The sequence below is a fragment of the Salvelinus namaycush genome, unplaced genomic scaffold, assembly GCF_016432855.1.
Source record: "Salvelinus namaycush isolate Seneca unplaced genomic scaffold, SaNama_1.0 Scaffold25, whole genome shotgun sequence".
Lineage (NCBI taxonomy): Eukaryota > Metazoa > Chordata > Actinopteri > Salmoniformes > Salmonidae > Salvelinus > Salvelinus namaycush.
This window is the reverse complement of record NW_024059341.1, coordinates 505,454-527,663: the sequence shown is the minus strand read 5'-3', so window position 1 is coordinate 527,663 and position 22,210 is coordinate 505,454. Positions and strand designations below refer to the sequence as shown.

Genomic DNA, 22,210 nt, shown 5'->3' with positions numbered 1-22,210 from the left:
TACGCCGGGATTGGCTCAGTTCTCTGTCACCACGTGGCCGCCAAGTTTAAGGGTAGAGCTCAAAAATTCTAGCCCCTTGGGTGGTGCCATAGAGTTATATATGAAGTGCCCATCCAAGAAGGCTCAAGGTCATGATGTCAAATCACGTCATATCTACAGTAGCTTTGATTGGACTGATCATATCAACATCATACTTTCAAAACCTTAGCTAGCAGTCATCATCATGAATCAAGTCGACAATCTACTGTCAAATCCTATTTAATCCTTGCCATATGAGGATAAATAATGAAGAGAAATGATTGATAAAACGTATCGGTGCTCATTGACCATTGGACATTACATAACAAGTTGGAAATCACAAATTCAACAATGAGTGGTTTGGAAGGAATCAGTTCCTAACTGCAAGCATTGCAAATCAATCATTAGCCTGCTATTTAGTGGAGTGGCTGTGTGGTCCCAAGTCTAAGATTAAGGGTCTCTTTTCCTAGTTTAAAATGATAAACATTCAACATTGGCCATGCTGTCAATGAAGCATGATTTGTGCCGCACAAAAACAGCTGTTAACTTGGAACTGGGAAATCTGACTTTTGTGAGTTCAAGACAACTGAGAACTCGGTTTTCCCGAGTTCCAAGTTAACAGCTGTTTTTGTGCGGCACAAATCATGCTTCATTGACAGCATGGCCAATGTTGAATGTTTATCATTTTAAACTAGGAAAAGAGACCCTTAATCTTAGACTTGGGCTACGAGCTACGAGCTACGACTGGGAAAATACGTTTTGAACTTTCATCCAACTCAGAAATGTAAATCGGGAACTCGGGCCTCTTTCTAGAGCTACGACCTGAAGATCACTGACGTCATCAGGATTCAAGCTTTTTTTCCAGAGTTCCCAGTTGCATTGAAAGCACCATAAGTCCAGAGAATGCCAGACTTTGATGACAAAGTTTGATGACAACATTTTCCCATGAAGGACCACCGCTCCACCTTCCTGTTCAAGTGAGCACAGCACAACCAGGTGAGTCCAAACATGTATTGTATGCTGCTGCATAAATTATGTATTATGCCAGGGAGAAATGTACACTGTAGCTAAGAAAGTAATACTAAGTGTATGTTGTGTAGTAAGCTGTTAGTAGCCCATGTGCCTCACCCTAATCATTTGGTCAATTTTCACCTCTTAATTTCGACTTGGTGGTGCACATGTAGCCTATAACCTGTTTTTGAGAAATATAATTTTTGAATATTGTAAGAGCTTTCATTGTCTGCTTATATGCCCCCTTTATTTTTCCTACGGTTCTGAATTGCTTTACAAGGAGAACACTGTAAGAACGACCCATGTTCTGAATTCTGTTGCTGTACATTTCAAAAGTGCTGAACATATAGTTGTATTGACTACTTCTGTCCTAGCTCGCTCATTAATGTCTTCATCGAAATTACGGATTGCCTCTAATCCGCTTGTCGTCCCCTTATGCCATAGTTTGTATATCTCAATTGTCAGCAGAAACCGCATTTGTTTAAGCAAGTCAGCCATATCAGCTATGTTTGTTTAAAAGGCAGTAAATGAGTCCGAATGAACTGTTTCGCTGCCAGACAAGGCTCCGCTGATAGCCAGGTGTAGCTGTGGTATAGTGAAATGAATGTATTGTTTAGTGTTGTGTTGTGAATTTGCTGGCATTCATCCTACATGTTTAATTTTTTTCCCCACCAAGATTTACATGCTACAATCGCCACTGCCTACATCTAACTGCAAAAAGGTCTGGACCTTAACAGCACAGATAGTTGTGGGTTCACCCCATGATGCGGAGGCACAACATACAGACACGCATATGAATTGATTGATTGATCGATTGACAGTCACATACACATGAAATCAGTATTTTAATTGGAATAAATTATACATGATGTAACTGTGAAAATGAGATAGTTACAGTATGTTTTATAGATTCAAAATGAAACAAATTATACAATTCATAAAATAAGTCCTGGACTAAAAATAATGAATCTCTATTGAAAATGCTTTTTAGTCCAGGAGTATGATTAATCTGTGTTAAGGAAACCAACTTCATAACTGCAAACAAGTGTAGTCTATAACTGCATGTTAACCAAGCTGCACACTTCTCATTTCATGTCTGAAATACAAACTGTATTTAATGTTTATTTATGCAATGATCCAGGATGAATACGTATTCATAATTCAACTAAAGAGTGACATTATCCTTTGTGTAACCAATACTGTTCTCTCTTTCACAACGCTACAGCAGGTACGTCCAGCATGTGTTTGTTTTCCTCACAGTGAATACATCCAGTCTGTAGCCTATCATTGCGTGAATAGTTATCATAACTGGTGGACCAAAAAGTCTTAGGTTTGACCTAGTCTCACCCGTCAAGGTTTGTTCAGACACCAATATGGATTCACTGAAGCATCTTTTGCTGTACATATTCACTATCTGACTTTGGATTTAAGGATCAGAAAAATATTTGAAATATAGGTATGATGTCATTAAAAGATTTGTATGATGTCATTAAAAGATGGGTATGATGTCATTATAAGATGGCTGCCAGCATCACTGTAAACCACAAGATACTAGTGATAAAGTGAAAGAAGAAAAAAGGAAAGGAGAAATGATCATCAGTAAGCACCATTTTAAAAACTAAAACAAAAGCATTGTTTGTTCATTCGTCCATCCATCCATCCATCTATTCAATCATTCTGATAAAGTGGTGTAAATGATATCTACATTCTAGTCATTCAGTTTGCTGGTGCTGCACACTAACAGTTTATAAAATAATCCACAATAGTAAGGCAAAGCCAAAAGTCTCCTGACCTCCGTGTCTCTCCCTCTGTCTCTCCCTCTGTCTCTCTCTCTGGACCCTGGACAGTGGTGGGGAGGGTTTGGTTCAGTCTGTGGCAGTGAGATTACACATTCCCCTCGCTTTGTCTGTCTGTCTGCCTGTTTGCCTGTCTGCTTGTCTGTCTGTCTCTCTCTCTGTATGTCTGTCTTTCTGTAGCAACATTCTCATTCTGATGTAAATTCTCTCTCTCTCTCTCTCTGTTTTCATTAACAGTCTCTCTCTCACTCTCTCTCTCTCTCTCTCTGTTTTCATTAAGTGTCTCTCTCTCTCTCTCTCTCTCTCTGTTTTCATTAAGTCTCTCTCTCTCTCTCTCTCTCTCTCTCTCTCTCTCTATCTCTGTTTTCATTAAGTGTCTCTCTCTCTCTCTCTCTCTCTGTTTTCATTAAGTCTCTCTCTCTCTCTCTCTCTCTCTCTCTCTCTCTCTGTTTTCATTAAGTCTCTCTCTCTCTCTCTCTCTCTCTCTCTCGCTCTCTCTCTCTCTGTTTTCATTAAGTCTCTCTCTCTCTGTTTTCATTAACAGTCTCTCTCTCTCTCTCTCTCTCTCTGTTTTCATTAAGTCTCTCTCTCTCTCTCTCTCTATCTCTGTTTTCATTAAGTGTCTCTCTCTCTCTCTATCTCTGTTTTCATTAAGTGTCTCTCTCTCTCTCTCTCTCTCTGTTTTCATTAAGTGTCTCTCTCTCTCTCTCTCTCTCTCTCTGTTTTCATTAAGTCTCTCTCTCTCTCTCTCTCTCTCTCTCTCTCTCTCTCTCTCTCTCTCTGTTTTCATTAAGTCTCTCTATCTCTGTTGTCATTAACAGTCTCTCTCTCTCCATCACTCTCTATCTCTGTTGTCATTAACAGTCTCTCTCTCTCCATCACTCTCTATCTCTGTTGTCATTAACAGTCTCTCTCTCTCTCTCTCTCTCTGTTGTCATTAACAGTCTCTCGCTCTCTCTCTCTCTTTTGCTCTCTCTCTCTCTCTCTCTCTCTCTCTCTCTGTTTTCATTAAGTCTCTTTCTCTCTCTATCTCTCTGTTTTCATTAACAGTCTCTCTCTCTCTATCTCTGTTGTCATTAACAGTCTCTCTTTCTATAATTAGAACAGTTTCTCTTTCTCAATTTCCTCTAATTGTCTCTCTCTCTCCATGGTTAGAAGAGTCGGGCCTGTTTCTTCATTTCATTCCTCTTCCAGAGAGCCAGCCGGTCAAACTCTGCCACGGCCATCCCAAACACCTGTAGGAACTCCTCGGGACTCAGATGACGCTGGAAGACAGAGAAACACAGGGAGACACTGTAGTATGGCTCATGTAGACTATGTGGATAATGTCTGAAATAGTGACCTTTAACTTTTCGTAAGGATAGGAGGCGGCATTGAACAGATTATTTAATGGAAAATCAAACACCAAACTAAGCCAGATCAGAACCTCACCTCTAGTCTGGCTCTATCTACGTCTTTAGGCAGTCTGTGTCTCCCCCTGGTGGTCACGATCAGTACTTCATATGGGTAAACCTGCAACAGACAGGTCAGATAGAGGTAGAAGATATATGTAGTTAACAGGGTTGGGGTCAAATCAGGAAGTATAGTTAAATTCCAATTCCTATTCTGATAATCCTTGAAATATCATGTTACTTCCTGAATTGATTGAAGTGAAATGGAATTGACCACAAACCACATATCTCAGGTTAACAGCTTCAGCAGCTGTCTCAGTCATAACACCGCTGTTTCCTTTGTAATCACAGCATAGAACCCATTGTATGGAACATAGCAGAGGTGTTCTATAGAATGAGATGATTATTGGCAGTCCTTCCATTTCCATTTCTCTCTCAGGAAGTCTCTCCTACCCTATCCTCATATGGACAGGAAGCAGAATTTTCCTGATGCTTCATTTGTGACACAATGTTCATCCAAAGGTCAATAACCCTCTATTGGGAGGGCTGAAAGAAATGTCCAGTGACCTCTTGACCCGGAAGCTCTTTGTTATGTCAGTACATGTCCTGTTAGAATTCTTTAAGAATGCATTGTTCCTTCCTCTCTCCCTTGAAGAAAATTCCTAATCTGACATAGCTGGGTGAAAGTAATTTCTTAAAGTTATAAATTTGTGTTAGATCAGTGATTACTTCAAGGAAAGGAGGAGGGAAGGGTGTGTTTTTAAAGTATTCAAACAGGGCCCTGGTCCTGACTGTGGAAGCTGCCCTGTGACCTACAGTATGACCCTTTGACTAGGGCAGACCAGGGCAGGATGCCATAACTCTACTGCTGCTTCCTCTGGTAGGGTCATTGAGCCAGGAGTGAGAGAGAGCAGCTATACTGGCCTATAGTGTCCTATTGCCTTTGTATGAACAAACCCCAGTCTTTGTGATCCAGTAGGAATGGAATTCTCCCCACCAGTGGTTCCTCACACACCACTTAGAGAACAGTCTTACATCCTTCTGATTATTGAAGCCTACTGCTTGACAGTCCACTCCACATTACAATCAACTTTCAGACCCTTACCTTGTATTCTGTAGGAGAGAAAAATAGGAAAAATACCTGATTACAATCATGCAATAAGGAAATCCCACAATGTTATAAATGTATTGAGACCTGAACCCAGGGTGGTTATACAGCACTCCTACCTCTGGTTCCCCAGTTGACATCACTGCTGCTGTCATACTGCTGGTAGTAGTCTGGGGCTGCACTCTGGGGCTGCAGGGATACACATAGAGACCTGTTAGTGATGCTACAGCTGTGTTTGTCAAGTAAGCTTCCATGACAACTAGGAGATAAGCTTGAATTACAGCCTTCAACTGTATGTAAATCATTTTTGGTTGCTGTCTCCAAGAAATAGGTCTCTCTGTCGAAAGATACTTTAATCTCAATATATTTGACCATAACTGTATAAATAAAGAATAGTATAGTGTTGATGGTCACCCTGTTGCCACCGTTCCGCCTGTATCCTGGTAGAGAGGCTGACTTGTACGAATCTACAAAACAGGATGCTGTCAGAGGTTGTCATAATTGCTTTACAGTTGGGGGTTATATATACATGTCCAAATATCACAGCAGGTCAGGAAAGAGATGCACGGCCACCTGAATGTGCCTTCATGTCTCTCTCATCAATGTACAGTAGAGGGCGATGTTTACAAACATATGGATTTCATGTATGTAATGCTGTTTTACTGTTGTACTCACCATTGTCTAGGCTGTAATTGGATCGAGGAGCTGAAAGAGAGCAAGGAGAAAAAACAGGATTACTGAAAGAGCGAGAGAGAGAGAGACAGAGAGAGAACGAGAGAACAAGGCAATCAAACAAGCTAAGCGTCAGTATAGAGACAAAGTAGAGTCGCAATTCAACGGCTCAGACACAAGAGGTATGTGGCAGGGTCTACAGTCAATCACGGACTACAAAAAGAAAACCAGCCCCGTCGCGGACCACGATGTCCTGCTCCCAGACAAACTAAACAACTTCTTTGCTCGCTTTGAGGACAATACAGTGCCACTGACACAGCCCGCTACCAAAAACTGCGGGCTCTCCTTCACCGCAGCCAACATGAGTAAAGCATTTAAACGTGTTAACCCTCGCAAGGCTGCTGGCCCAGACGGCCTCAGAGCATGCGCAGACCAGCTGGCTGGTGTGTTTACTGACATATTCAATCAATCCTTATCCCAGTCTGCTGTTCCCACATGCTTCAAGAGGGCCAGCATTGTTCCAGTTCCCAAGAAAGCGAAGGTAACTGAGCTAAAGGACTATCGCCCCATAGCACTCACTTCTGTCATCATGGAGTGCTTTGAGAGACTAGTCAAGGACCATATCACCTCCACCCTACCTGACACCCTAGACCCACTCCAATTTGCTTACCACCCCAATAGGTCCACTGACGATGCCATCACACTGCACACTGCCCTAACCCACCTGGACAAGAGGAATACCTATGTAAGAATGCTGTTCATCGACTACAGCTCAGCATTTAACACCATAGTACCCTCCAAACTCGTCATTAAGCTCGAGACCCTGGGTCTCGACCCCGCCCTGTGCAACTGGGTCCTGGACTACCTGACGAGCCGCCCCCAGGTGGTGAGGGTAGGAAACAACATCTCCACCCCGCTGATCCTCAACACTGGGGCCCCACAAGGGTGAGTTCTCAGCCCTCTCCTGTACTCCCTGTTCCCCCATGACTGCGTGGCCATGCACGCCTCCAACTCAATCATCAAGTTTGCGGATGACACTACAGTGGTAGGCTTGATTACCAACAACGACGAGACAGCCTACAGGGAGGAGGTGAGGGACCTCGGAGTGTGGTGTCAGGAAAACAACCTCACACTCAACGTCAACAAAACAAAGGAGATGATCGTGGACTTCAGGAAACAGCAGAGGGAGCACCCCACTATCCACATCGACGGGACAGTAGTGGAGAAGGTGGAAAGTTTTAAGTTCCTTGGCGTACACATCACGGACAAACTGAAATGGTCCACCCACACAGACAGCGTGGTGAAGAAGGCGCGGCAGCACCTCTTCAACCTCAGGAGGCTGAAGAAATTCGCTTGTCACCAAAAACACTCACACACTTTTACAGATGCACAATCGAGAGCATCCTGTCTGGCTGTATCACCGCCTGGTACGGCAACTGCTCTGCCCACAACCGTAAGGCACTCCAGAGGGTGGTGAGGTCTGCACAACGCATCACCGGGGGCAAACTACCTGCCCTCCAGGACACCTACACCACCCGATGTCACAGGAAGGCCATAAAGATCATCAAGGACAACAACCACCCGAGCCACTGCCTGTTCACCCCGACATCATCCAAAAGGCGAGGTCAGTACAGGGGCATCAAAGCTGGGACCGAGAGACTGAAAAACAGCTTTTATCTCAAGGCCATCAGACTGTTAAACAGCCATCACTAACATTGAGTGGCTGCTGCCAACATACTGACTCAATCTCTACCCACTTTATAATTAAAAATTGTATGTACTAAATGTATCACTAGCCACTTTAAACTATGCCACTTTATATAATGTTTACATACCCTACACTACTCATCTCAAATGCATATACTGTACTCTATACCATCTACTGCATCTTGCCTATGCCGTTCAGCCATATATATTTGTATGTACATATTCTCATTCATTCCTTTACACTTGTGTGTATAAGGTAGTTGTTGTGAAATTGTTAGATTACTTGTTAGATATTACTGCACGGTCGGAACTAGAAGCACAAGCATTTCGACTACACTCGCATTAACATCTGCTAACCATGTGTATGTGATAAATACAATTTGATTTGATTTGAAGATAGAGAGAGACAGAGAGAGATAGAGAGAGAGAAAGAGACATAGAGAGAGAGAGTCCAGAGAGAGAGGCGAGAGAGAGACAGAGACAGCGAGAAAGAGAGAGAGAATGAGAGAGAGAGAGAGAGAGAGATAGAGGCGAGAGATAGAGACAGAGACAGAGACAGCGAGAAAGAGAGAGAGAGAGAGAATGAGAGAGAGAGAGAGAGAACCTCCTAAGAAATTTGACAAAGGCCTTCATTCAGCTAGAGAAGAGTTTCACCACAGAGTTTCTAAACCCAGAGGCACAACATTGTGATACTTCCGGGGAAACGCTTGCAAAACAGACCAGGCCAGGGTTAGTTGATAACTTTCTCTGAATCTAAAGGTACAACCTAGATTGGAGCCAATGTCTTAAGTAGTTGAACATGTTATTACTCCAACCTCATGATTTGAAACTGACAGGTTTCAATCCCACTGCAGTGTTTGTGGTCTGTGCCCACCCCATCCGAGTCCCCTTCCTTCTGAGCTGATTTAATGAGACAGACGAATGAGAAGCATGTCACCTCTTACTACTCAGAAATAAACTACAATATGGGACGCCAGCTGAGAGGGTTCAGGAGAGGAGAGATAGATATATAGTGAGAGAGTGAGAGAGAGAGAGAGAGAGAGAGAGAGAGAGAGAGAGAGAGAGAGAGAGAGAGAGAGAGAGAGAGAGAGAGAGAGAGAGAGAGAGAGAGAGAGAGAGAGAGAGAGAGAGAGAAAGAGAGAGAGAGAGAGAGAGGGAGAAAGAAAGAAAGAGAAAGAAAGAAAGAAAGAAAGAAAGAAAGAAAGAAAGAAAGAGAGAGGAAGAAAGAGAGAGAGAGGAAGAAAGAGAGAAATAGAGAGATGGAGAGAGAACAATTATTATGAAGTGAGCTAAGGGCATAGACTCTCTGTCTAAACATGCATTATAGTCACGACAATCTGACTAGGGGAAAAAAATTACAGTTTCAGAGGCAAACTCAAATGGTTGATGTACCCAGAGAGACCAGCTCACCGGTTTCTCTCCATCTTGTTGAACGCTGCCGAAACCTTAACTTAAGACCTCGGTTTAAAAGCTGACAGTGTTTTATACACTTTTATTTATTTTGGATCCTGCGGCTCTGTTGGGCTAAATAGCTGTGAGCGCTGCTATCTGTCCCGGGATCTCTCCAGATTCCGTATAGGGGGAGAGACGTAAAAGCCCAGGTAGCCTAGCTGGCTCGGCAGTCTCAAATGGAGGCCGCTATCGAACGTTTCCAGCGTTGCAGGAGCTGTGTCGACTTTGCTTTGTTCCCGGGACAATGTGGACCACGCTGACTTTCAATGCAGCAACTGCTTGCTTGCGGAAGACTACAGGAGCGAAGTAGCTACTCTTAGCAAGCAAGTAGCAAACCTACACAAGCTACTGGGGAACCCACACCCACCTACTTTTTCTTTTTCTTCCACCCCAGTAGCCGGACGCCACTCTGATCTGGTGGAAGTTTCACCACCATGGCGGCTCTCCACATCCTCGTCCCTGAAGGGGTCTCCTCCTTCCCTGGAGAACGGAGCTGTTCTCGACCCAACAAACCAGCCATGGAGGTACGTCACTCGCAGTGGAAGTCGAAGAAAGTGTCCTCTGGCAATGGGGTCTCTTTGGAGATGTTGAGCCCGGACCTGACACAGACCAGAAACGGCCTGGATCCAGAGGTTCCGGCGCCTTCGACCTTGGTGCCTTCCCAATCAAGATCGGATCTGGAGGTACCTGTGTCTTGGTCCTCGGTTCTGTCTCCCTCTCCGGTGGCTTCTACCTCGAGTTCAGATCCTTGGAGCTCCCAGCCTCACCAGTCCGTGAGACTGCCTGAGAGACCGGCCCATTCAACAACATCGGCAGATCTATGGTGAGAAACATCTTGGTCCCCAAGGCAAAAACCCTGTGCTTGTCACGCCCTGATCTGTTTCACCTGTCTTTGTGATTGTCTCCACCCACCTCCAGGTGTGACGTGTTTTCCTCATTAGTCCCTGGGTACTTATTCCTGTGTTCACTGCTTGTCTGTTGCCAGTTTGTCTTGATTGTCAAGTCAACCATTCTGCTTTTTTCTTCTCTCTGTTTTACTAGTCTCCCGGTTGTGACCCTTGCCCGTCTGGACTCTGAACCCGCCTGCCTGACCATTCTGCCTGCCCTGACCTCGAGCCTGCCTGTACCTTCTGGAATTTGACCTGGTTTTGATATTTTGCCTGTCCACGACCATTTTCTTGCCTACGCCTTGGAATATAATAAATATCAGAGACTAACCATCTGCATGTGGGTCTCGCCTTGTGCCCTTATAGTGCTACCCAGGAGCATGAGTACAGGACATAACAAGGCTGCTTCCGACTGTTCTACCACAGATGCCGGGAGCTGACACTGTTGTAGTCCATGTGGGGTCAAACGACATCAGGAGGGCTAGCTCGGAACATCTGAAAATGGATTTTAAAGAACTGATTTTAGCATTAAAAGACTCCAAAAAATGGCCAATCATTTCAGGTCGAGTACCATCGTTGGGCCGCGGGTGTGAAAGATTCAGCAGACTGCTGGCATTACACATCTGGCTAAAAGACTACTGTAGCTCTGCTGGAGTCACTTTTATTGATAACTTTGACACCTTCTGGAAACAGAAGATACTCTACAGGAATGACAGAGTCCATCCAAATCATCTTGGCTCCTGGACACACAGTTCAAGGCTGCGTTGAAACAATGACGGGTAAATGATCCAAGACCAGCTCAATTAATCCCTACCATTGTGACAATGAGTCATCATAATGCTGCATCAAATGTACATGATCTTAGGGACATTGGCAATCACAATGTAAGTAATTTAATTTATGTACCCCTAATTTCACCGAATACATCTGTTTATTCTACAGCTATTGTAAGCAGTAATCATGAGCCTATAAAACAGAGTTACACGGTTAGCACTGAGGCGGTGTGCAATAGTAGGAAGACCACTTCAGCTCCAATGTAAATAACATGAGTAAGTCTACCTCTGATAGTTTCTCAATAAAGCATTAAAAACAATTAAGCAACCCAGAAAAGTGCTAAAAATAGCCCATATTAACATATGTAACCTAAGAAACAAGGTCCATGAAGTCAATAACTTGCTTGTAACAGATGACATTCATATTCTATCTCTGAAACTCACTTAGAATATACCTTTGATGATACAGTGGTAGCAATACATGGTTATAACATCTACTGAAAAGACAGAAATGCCAACGGAGGCGGTTTTGCGGTCTATATTCAGAACCACATTCCTGTAAATATTAGAGAGTATCTCATGTTAAATACTGTTGAAGTAATATGGCTACAGGTTCATCTGCCTCACCTAAAGCCCATTCTGGTGGGAAGCTGCTACAGACCACCAAGTGCTAACAGTCAGTATCTGGATAATATGTGTGAAATGCTTGATAATGTATGTGATATCATCGGAGAAGTATATTTTCTGGGTGAACATTGACTGACTATCATCAAGCTGCCCACTCAGGAAAAAACGTCAAACTGTAACCAGTGCCTACAACCTGGATCAGGTTGTCAGTCAACCTACCAGGGTAGTTACAAACAGCACAGGAATTAAATCATCAACATGTATTAATCACATCTTTATTAATGCTGCAGATATTTGCTTTAAAGCAGTATCCAAATCCATAGGATGTAGTGATCACAGTATAATAGCCATATCTAGGAGAACCAAGGTCCCAAAGGCTGGGCCTAATATAGTGTATAAGAGGTCATACGAGACGTTTTGTAATGATTCATATGTTGATGTAAAGAATATTTGCTGGTCTGTGGTGTGTAATGAGGAGCAACCAAACGCTGCACTTGACGCATTTATGAAACTACTTATTCCAGTTATTAATAAGCACACACCCATTAGGAAAATGACTGTAAAAACGGTTAAATCCCCTTGGATTGCTTGTATGGTTTGTATGGTTGAGAGGGATGAGGCAAAAGCTATGGCAATTAAGTCTGGCAGCCCAACTAACGCTGAGACTACTCATCCAAGTATATCGGACCAAATTATGAAAGACAATAATTGTACTTTTGAATTCCGTAAAGTCATTGTGGAAGAGGTGAACACATTATTGTTGTCTATCAACAATGACAAGCCACCGGGGTCTGACAATCTGGATGGAAAATTACTGAGGATAATAGCAGACGATATTGCCACCCCTATTTGCCACATCTTCAATTTAAGTATACTAGAGAGCGTGTGCCCTCAGGCCTGGAGGGAAGCTAAAATCATTCCGCTATCTAAGAATAGTAAAGCCCCCTTTACTGGCTCAAATAGCCGACCAATCAGCCTGTTACTAACCCTTAGTAAACATCTGTAAAAAATGGTGTTTGACCAGATTCAATGCTATTTCACAGTAAACAAATGTCAGCATGCTTATAGGGAAGGACACTCAAAAAGGACAGCACTTAAACAAATGACTGATGATTGGCTGAGAGAAATTGAAGATAAAATGATTGTGGGGGGTGTCTTGTTAGACTTCTGTGCAGCTTTTGATATTATCGATCATAGTCTGCTGCTGGAAAAACATATATGTTATGGCTTTAGACCCCCTGCTATAATGTGGATAAAGAATCACCTGTCTAACAGAACACAGAGTGTGTTCTTTAATGGAAGCCTCTCAAATATAATCCAGTTAGAATCTGAAATTCCCCAGCGTAGCTGTTTAGGCCCCTTGCTTTTTTCAATTTTTACTAATGCCACTGACTTTGAGTAAAGCCAGTGTGTCTATGTATGCAGATGACTCAACACTGTACACGTCAGCTACTACAGCGACTGAAATGACTGCAACACTCAACAAAGAGCTGCAGTTAGTTTCAGAGTGGGTGGCAAGGAATAAGTTAGCCCTAAATATTTCTAAAACTAAAAGCATTGTATTTGGAGCAAAACACTCACTAAACCCTAAACCTCAACTAAATCTTGTAATAAATAATGTGGAAATTGAGCAAGTTGAGATGACTAAACTGCTTGGAGTAACCCTAGATTGTAAACTGTCATGGTCAAAACATATTGATGCAGTGGTAGCTAAGATGGGGAGAAGTCTGTCTATAATAAAGCAATGCTCTGCCTTCTTAACAACACTATCAACAAGGCAGGTCCTACAGGCCCTAGTTTTGTCGCACCTTGACTACTGTTCAGTCGTGTGGTCAGGTGTCACAAAAAAGGACTTAGGAAAATTGCAATTGGCTCAGAACAGGGCAGCATGGCTGGCCCTTGGATGTACACAGAGAGCTAATATTAATAATATGCATGTCAATCTCTCCTGGCTGAAAGTGGAGGAGAGATTGACTTCATCACTACTTTTATTTTTGAGAGGTATTGACATGTTGAATGCACCGAGCTGTCTGTCTAAACTACTGGCACACAGCTCGGACACCCATGCATACCCCACAAGACATACCACAAGAGGTCAAGAAGTCAAAAACAGACTATGGGAGGCACACAGTACTACATAGAGCCATGACTACATGGAACTCTATTTCACATCAAGTAACTGACACAAGCAGTAAAATTAGATTTAAAGAACAGATAAAAAACACCTTATGGAACAGCGGGGACTGTGAAGCAACACACACATTGGCACACACACACACACACTGGCACACACACACACACACACACACACACACACACACACACACACACACACACACACACACACACACACACACACACACACACACACACACACACACACACACATAGTGTGTAGTGAAATTATTGTAATGTTTTTAAAATTTTATAAACTGCCTTAATTTTGCTGGACCCCAGGAAGAGTAGCTGCTGCTTTGGCAGCAGCTAATGGGGATCCATAATAAATACAAATACAAATAACCTCAGGCCTTCCAGCTACCTTGACCTCCTTCCTCCCAATCACTCATTCCTCCACCCCTGCATCCATCTCTCCATCCCTCTATCTTCCCAACCCCCTGCATTTATGATTGGCAGTAGATATTGAAGCTCATAAAGGATCTGGGGTGACACACACACGCGCACACACACTCGCACACACACAGACGTACAGCCATTAACAGTACTGTTGTAGCCGGTGCTGTTGTAGCTGGCAGTGGTGAGAGTCTCCTTGCTGCCGCTGCGGGAGTTCCGAGTGCTGCCCCAAGGGTCGTTGTCATAGCAACCAGATCTAGCTTTCATCTCCTCCTTTAGGATCATCCTCCCTATACCACTCTGGATCTGAGAGAGAGAGAGACAGAGAGAGAGAGAGAGAGAGAAAGAGAGAGAGTCGAGAGAGAGACAGAGACAGCAAGAGACAGAGAGAGAGAGAGAAAGTAGGGGTAGAGAGAGGGGGATGGGGGGAGAGGGGAGATAGAGAGAGCGAGAAGGAGAGAGAGAAAGTTGAAGAGAATAAATAAAAAACATTATCCCACAAATCTCCCACAAATTTGTAAGCAGAGTAAATATGGAATAATGAGAGAAGGGGAGAAAGGGGAGGTGGGGGAGAGGGATAGAGGGGGATAGAGAGTCTCACTCTTTGAAGACTGCTGTGACTCCAGCTCTCTTCATCTCCTCCTGTAGAGTACCTTCTTCTAGGAGCACAGAGAACTGGGGAAAGAGAGAGAGAGAGAGAGAGAGAGAGAGAGAGAGAGAGAGAGAGAGAAAGAGAGAGAGAGAAAGAGAGAAAGAGAGAGAGAGAGAGAGAGAGAGAGAGAGAGAGAGAGAGAGCGAGAGAGAGAGAGAGAGAGAGAGAGAGAGAGAGAGAGAGGGGGGGAAGACAGAGAGAAAGAGAGAGAAACAATGAAAGAGAGAGAGAGAGACAGAGAGATCCTTAGAAATGGCTTACTCTTTGAAGACTGAGATATAGTAACTGATGGTAACATAAAAAACAACTGTTAGTAGTATGGTTAGAAATGCCATTGGTATTCACTGCAATGTTGTAGTTCCCAAGGTACGTCAATCCTGATTATTAGTTCAGCACAAGACGACCCACCACGCCTCTCCCGTCAAATTCAAAACCAAGGACTGAAGATGAGAGATTCCTTTTCACATGGCTAGCAGCTAGCAAGCCTTCTTTTGTTAGTAAAAAAAAATCAGTGGAGAGAGAGTAGGGTGTAGGGTGTAGGGTATACCTTTAGGGTATCTGGGCTAGGGGTAGGAGTCAGACTGACTGTGTGTAGGGTTCTGGAGAGTAGGGTGTAGGGTGTAGGGTGTAAGGTGTAGGGTATACCTTTAGGGGAGATGGGATAGGGGTAGGAGTCAGACTCTGACTGTGTGTAGGGTTCTGGAGAGTAGGGTGTAGAGTGTAGAGTTTAGGTTGTAGGTTATACACCTTTAGGGGATCTGGGATAGGGGTAGGTGTCAGACTCTGACTGTGTGTAGGGTTCTGGAGAGTAGGGTGTAAGGTGTAGGTTATACCTTTAGGGGAGCTGGGATAGGGGTAGGAGTCAGACTGTGACTGTGTGTAGGGTTCTGGAGAGTAGGTAGACAGTCTGGAGGAGGTGATTAGATCTTCGCTAGTCCTGCTTTTGGTGGCTGGGAGATTGTCTGTGGAGAGATGAGTGGACTGTTAACACAAGAAACAGTTTAGAGTTAGTGTGCATTCAAAATAAACCCCTAATCCCTATATAGTGGGCATAGAATGGTCCCTATGGTATGGGAGTAAGGTACCATTTGAGACACAGTGATCCAACAGTGACCCAAAGGTCATACACAGGAAGATACTGTACTGGGAAAGAGAGTACAGGAAGTGTTATAGAAGGTATATTCTACATGATTTGTTTCAGTCCCAGTCCAAAGATTTATCTCAGAGAGACAGTCAGCTGGTACAGACAGACAGGTCAGTAGATAGTCAGCTGGTACAGACAGACAGGTGAGTAGATAGTCAGCTGGTACAGACAGACAGGTGAGTAGATAGTCAGCTGGTACAGATAGACAGGTGAGTAGATAGTCAGCTGGTACAGACAGACAGGTGAGTAGATAGTCAGCTGGTACAGACAGACAGGTGAGTAGATAGTCAGCTGGTACAGACAGACAGGTGAGTAGATAGTCAGCTGGTACAGACAGACAGGTGAGTAGATAGTCAGCTGGTACAGACAGACAGGTGAGTAGATAGTTAGCTGGTACAGACAGACAGGTGAGTAGATAGTCAGCTGGTACAGATAGACAGGTCAGTAGATAGTCAGCTGGTACAGACAGACAGGTGAGTAGATAGTCAGCTGGTACAGACAGACAGGTGAGTAGATAGTCAGCTGGTACAGACAGACAGGTGAGTAGATAGTCAGCTGGTACAGACAGACAGGTGAGTAGATAGTCAGCTGGTACAGACAGACAGGTGAGTAGATAGTCAGCTGGTACAGACAGACAGGTCAGTAGATAGTCAGCTGGTATAGACAGACAGGTGAGTAGATAGTCAGCTGGTACAGACAGACAGGTCAGTAGATAGTCAGCTGGTATAGATAGACAGGTGAGTAGATAGTCAGCTGGTACAGACAGACAGGTGAGTAGATAGTCAGCTGGTACAGACAGACAGGTGAGTAGATAGTCAGCTGGTACAGACAGACAGGTGAGTAGATAGTCAGCTGGTGCAGACAGACAGGTCAGTAGATAGTCAGCTGGTACAGACAGACAGGTCAGTAGATAGTCAGCTGGTACAGACAGACAGGTGAGTAGATAGTCAGCTGGTACAGATAGACAGGTCAGTAGATAGTCAGCTGGTACAGACAGACAGGTGAGTAGATAGTCAGCTGGTACAGACAGACAGGTGAGTAGATAGTCAGCTGGTGCAGACAGACAGGTCAGTAGATAGTCAGCTGGTACAGACAGACAGGTCAGTAGATAGTCAGCTGGTACAGACAGACAGGTGAGTAGATAGTCAGCTGGTACAGATAGACAGGTCAGTAGATAGTCAGCTGGTACAGACTGACAGGTGAGTAGACACAGGGAGTGATCGGCTCTTACCCACACAGAAAGAGACTAAACCCAGGTGTACAGCTGAGACAGAGGCCTGTTAGCCTGTTGTATGAGCTCAGGTTAGGGTCTGGGGAGGGTATTGATGCTATTGAGAGGTAATACCCAGTCAATGAGAGTCAATGGGATCCACATGCAGTGTAATGCCAGACTGATAGACAGGCATACAGACAAACAGACAGGCAGACAGACAGTGAAGGACGGAGGTACTTACAGAGGTGAGTTAGTTCATCAGGGAAAAGTGAAGCAGAGTGAAGGAGGGAAGTGAATTAAAGTGATCAGAAACAATAAACAGAAAAGGGAGACATTATTGGCATCCCAAGAAGAACGTTTACAGAGTAGCAATGAACCACACTCACACCACGATAACACACACACACCACGATAACACACACACACACACCACGATAACACACACACACACCACGATAACACACACACACACACCACGATAATACACACACACACACCCACACACCACGATAATACACGCACGCACACACACACACGCACGCACGCACGCACGCACGCACGCACGCACGCACGCACGCACGCACGCACACACACACACACACACAGACACACACACACACACCACGATAACACACACACACACCACGATAATACACATACACACACACACACACCACGATAACACACTCACACACACACCACGATAACACACACACACACACACACCACGATAACACACACACACACACACACACACACACACACACACACACACATACACACATACACACATACACACACACACACACACACACACACACACACACACACACACCACGATAATACACACACACACACACGCACACACACACGCATGCACGCGCACACGCACACACACACACACAATGACATGGCATGCAGGTCGACCGGTAAGATCTACTGTCTCCTTCATTTGAGAAGGATGTTTAAGGCTGTTTTATCTCATCCAAATAAATAATATTTTCTAAAGTGCAATGATTGGACTGTTGGCTGAGAAGGGGAGGGGATAGCAGTCTTTATACTCTGATTGGACTGTTGGCTGAGAAGGGGAGGGGATAGCAGTCTTTATACTCTGATTGGACTGTTGGCTGAGAAGGGGAGGGGATAGCAGTCTTTATACTCTGATTGGACTGTTGGCTGAGAAGGGGAGGGGATAGCAGTCTTTATACTCTGATTGGACTGTTGGCTGAGAAGCGGAGGGGATAGCAGTCTTTATACTCTGATTGGACTGTTGGCTGAGAAGGGGAGGGGATAGCAGTCTTTATACACTGATTGGACTGTTGGCTGAGAAGGGGAGGGGATAGCAGTCTTTATACTCTGATTGGACTGTTGGCTGAGAAGGGGAGGGGATAGCAGTCTTTATACTCTGATTGGACTGTTGGCTGAGAAGGGGAGGGGATAGCAGTCTTTATACTCTGATTGGACTGTTGGCTGAGAAGGGGAGGGGATAGCAGTCTTTATACTGTGATTGGACTGTTGGCTGAGAAGGGGAGGGGATAGCAGTCTTTATACTCTGATTGGACTGTTGGCTGAGAAGCGGAGGGGATAGCAGTCTTTATACTCTGATTGGACTGTTGGCTGAGAAGCGGAGGGGATAGCAGTCTTTATACTCTGATTGGACTGTTGGCTGAGAAGGGGAGGGGATAGCAGTCTTTATACTCTGATTGGACTGTTGGCTGAGAAGGGGAGGGGATAGCAGTCTTTATACTCTGATTGGACTGTTGGCTGAGAAGGGGAGGGGATAGCAGTCTTTATACTCTGATTGGACTGTTGGCTGAGAAGCGGAGGGGATAGCAGTCTTTATACTCTGATTGGACTGTTGGCTGAGAAGGGTAGGGGATAGCAGTCTTTATACTCTGATTGGACTGTTGGCTGAGAAGGGGAGGGGATAGCAGTCTTTATACTCTGATTGGACTGTTGGATGAGAAGCGGAGGGGATAGCAGTCTTTATACTCTGATTGGACTGTTGGCTGAGAAGCGGAGGGGATAGCAGTCTTTATACTCTGATTGGACTGTTGGCTGAGAAGGGGAGGGGATAGCAGTCTTTATACTCTGATTGGACTGTTGGCTGAGAAGGGGAGGGGATAGTCTTCAGGAACAAACACAAAGATGACATGTATCTGTATTCTGGTTACCTATATCATTCGAATATCCTGAATAAGGATGTATATTAGGAGACTATAACCCTTCCCAACTAGTGGTCTGGGATCATTCTACACTAGATGAGTGAAGCTGGTTCCCACTGTGGTCTCTTAAGAGGCCTGAACTAACCCTTCATCTACCACTGTGGACCTGAACTAACACTTCATCCACCACTGTGGACCTGAACTAACCCTTCATCTACCACTGTGGACCTGAACTAACCCTTCATCTACCACTGTGGACCTGAACTAACCCTTCATCTACCACTGTGGACCTGAACTAACCCTTCATCTACCACTGTGGACCTGAACTAACCCTTCATCTACCACTGTGGACCTGAACTAACCCTTCATCTACCACTGTGATCTCTTAAGAGGCCTGAACTAACCCTTCATCTACCACTGTGGTCCTGAACTAACCCTTCATCTACCACTGTGGACCTGAACTAACCCTCCATCTACCACTGTGGACCTGAACTAACCCTTCATCTACCACTGTGGACCTGAACTAACCCTTCATCTACCACTGTGGACCTGAACTAACCCTTCATCTACCACTGTGGACCTGAACTAACCCTTCATCTACCACTGTGGACCTGAACTAACCCTTCATCTACCACTGTGGACCTGAACTAACCCTTAATCTACCACTGTGGACCTGAACTAACCCTTCATCTACCACTGTGGACCTGAACTAACCCTTCATATCTACCACTGTGGACCTGAACTAACCCTTCATCTACCACTGTGGACCTGAACTAACCCTTCATATCTACCACTGTGGACCTGAACTAACCCTTCATCTACCACTGTGGTCTCATAAGAGACCTGAACTAACCCTTCATCTACCACTGTGGTCTCATAAGAGACCTGAACTAACCCTTCATCTACCACTGTGGTCTCATAAGAGACCTGAACTAACCCTTCATCTACCACTGTGGTCTTTTAACTTCTTATGGCTGCAGGGGCAGTATTGAGTAGCTTGGATGAAATGTGCCCAAAGTAAATGGCCTGCTCCTCAGTCCCAGCTACTAATATATGCATATTATTATTAGTACTGGATAGAAAACACTCTGCAGTTTCTAAAACTGTTTGAATTATGTCTGTGAGTATAACAGAACTCATATGGCAGGCAAAAACCTGAGAAAAAAATCCAAACCGGAAGTGGAAATTCTGAGGCTGGTCGAGTTTCAACCAAGATCCCATTGAAATCACAGCGAGATATGAATGAGTATTCACTTCCCACGGCTTCCACTAGATGTCAACAGTCTATAGAACTTTGTCTGATGACTCTACTGTGAAGGGGGGCCGAAGGAGACAGGAATGAGTCACCACTGCCATGAGGTGACCGTTCTTTCACCATGCGCCTTCACATAAGAGGGAGCTCCGTTCCATCGCTCATTACAAGTCAACGTAATTCTCCGATTGGAACGTTATTCAAGAATTATTTTAAAAAGATTCTAAAGATTGATTCAATACATCGTTTGACATGTGTCTACTGACTGTTACGGAACTTTTGGACATTTCGTCAGGTTTTAGTGAACGTGCTTCGTGACTTTGGAATTGTTTACCAAACGCGCTAACCAAAGTAGCTAATTGGACATAAATAACGGACATTATCGAAAAAATCAAGCATTTATTGTGGACCTGGGATTCCTGGGAGTGCATTCTGATGAAGATCATCAAAGGTAAGGGAATATTTATCATGTCATTTCTGGTTTCTGTTGACTCCAACATGGCGGCTAATTTGACTATTGTTCTGAGCTCTGTCTCAGATTATTGCATGGTTTGCTTTTTCCGTAAAGTTTTTTTGAAATCTGACACAGCGGTTGCATTAAGGAGAGGTATATCTATAATTCCATGTGTATAACTTGTTTTATCATCTACATTTATGATGAGTATTTCTGTTGAAACGATGTGTTATATAAATATGAACTTTATCAAACAAAACATACATGTATTGTGTAACATTAAGTCCTATGAGTGTCATCTGTTGAAGATCATCAAAGGATAGTGATTAATTTTATCTCTATATGTGCTTTTTGTGACTGCTATCTTTCGCTGGAAAAATGGCTGTGCTTATTGTGGTTAGGACAACGACCAGGATAAGACAACGACCAGGTGACTGAAAAACAAAACGGTTAGGACAACGACCACTGATAGGACAACGACCAGGATAAGGCGGGCTAAACCACTGTACCCGTTCTCTTATAGATGGGAGGTTTGTGGTAGATGTTGGGTTCGCCTGAGGCTGGGGAAAGAGAGAGAAGGAGAGAGGGAGAAAGAGAGAACAAGAGAAGGGAGAAGAGTGATGTGAAACATGGAGGAGTGAGGGAGGGCGGAGTGAGGGAGGGAGGAGTGAGGGAGGGAGGAGTGAGAGAGGGAGGGGTAGAATGAAGTAAAGGAAGAAGTACAAAGGGAAGTGCTGTACCGTATCATAGCTACCGTAGCTGATAACAAGAGAGTGAGGAAATATAAAAATCGAGGAGGAGCAGAAGTGGAGAAGAGAAGATGGAAAGATGAGGAGATGAAGAGAAGGCGCGTCCCAAATGACACCACTATAAAGAATAGGGGGCCATTTGGAACACAGTTGAAGTGTATTCCTACCTGGTACATGGAAATGCTTGGGGGCGTGGTTTGTGGTAGAAGAACTAGGCCGTCCCTCCAGCGAGCCGTAATAGGGCGAGCTCCTGCCACTCTCAGAGCCTGCAGCCAGCACTAGCCAATCACAGCAAAGGAAACATGAGCATGAAGAAATCCTTTGTCCTGCCCTCCAGTCCCTCCCAACCAATCATAACCAAAGGAAAAGGTAATCAACAGTGTCTGCCAGGCAATCACCTGAGCCAATTAGGTGCAGTATGCATTTCAACAGCATTGAGGAAAGGCATACTGCACTATCTGAGCACAGGAAGCTAGAAGGAATGTTATAAGTCTCCTTCCCCTTCTGATCACTGCTTTTAAATGAACTGACTGCTGTAAGTGATACGGTGGACGATCTATCCACTGCT

At 44.3% G+C, this 22,210-nt stretch overlaps 1 protein-coding gene across 1 annotated transcript in view; it reads right to left on the bottom strand.

Moving 5' to 3' along the window:
- Positions 1-3,976: 3,976 nt before the first annotated feature.
- The window catches only part of LOC120039063 (actin-binding LIM protein 3-like), a 118,442-nt gene continuing 100,208 nt past the window's right edge, over positions 3,977-22,210 (bottom strand). The window contains exons 14-24 of the mRNA XM_038984589.1: positions 21,810-21,908; positions 21,403-21,453; positions 15,499-15,615; positions 14,615-14,688; positions 14,151-14,319; positions 6,000-6,029; positions 5,739-5,791; positions 5,444-5,513; positions 5,322-5,329; positions 4,257-4,337; positions 3,977-4,090 (exon numbers count right to left, since the gene is read on the bottom strand). Of these exons, the coding sequence (XP_038840517.1) occupies positions 3,977-4,090; positions 4,257-4,337; positions 5,322-5,329; positions 5,444-5,513; positions 5,739-5,791; positions 6,000-6,029; positions 14,151-14,319; positions 14,615-14,688; positions 15,499-15,615; positions 21,403-21,453; positions 21,810-21,908 (866 nt within the window). The remainder of the gene's footprint in view (positions 4,091-4,256; positions 4,338-5,321; positions 5,330-5,443; positions 5,514-5,738; positions 5,792-5,999; positions 6,030-14,150; positions 14,320-14,614; positions 14,689-15,498; positions 15,616-21,402; positions 21,454-21,809; positions 21,909-22,210) is intronic.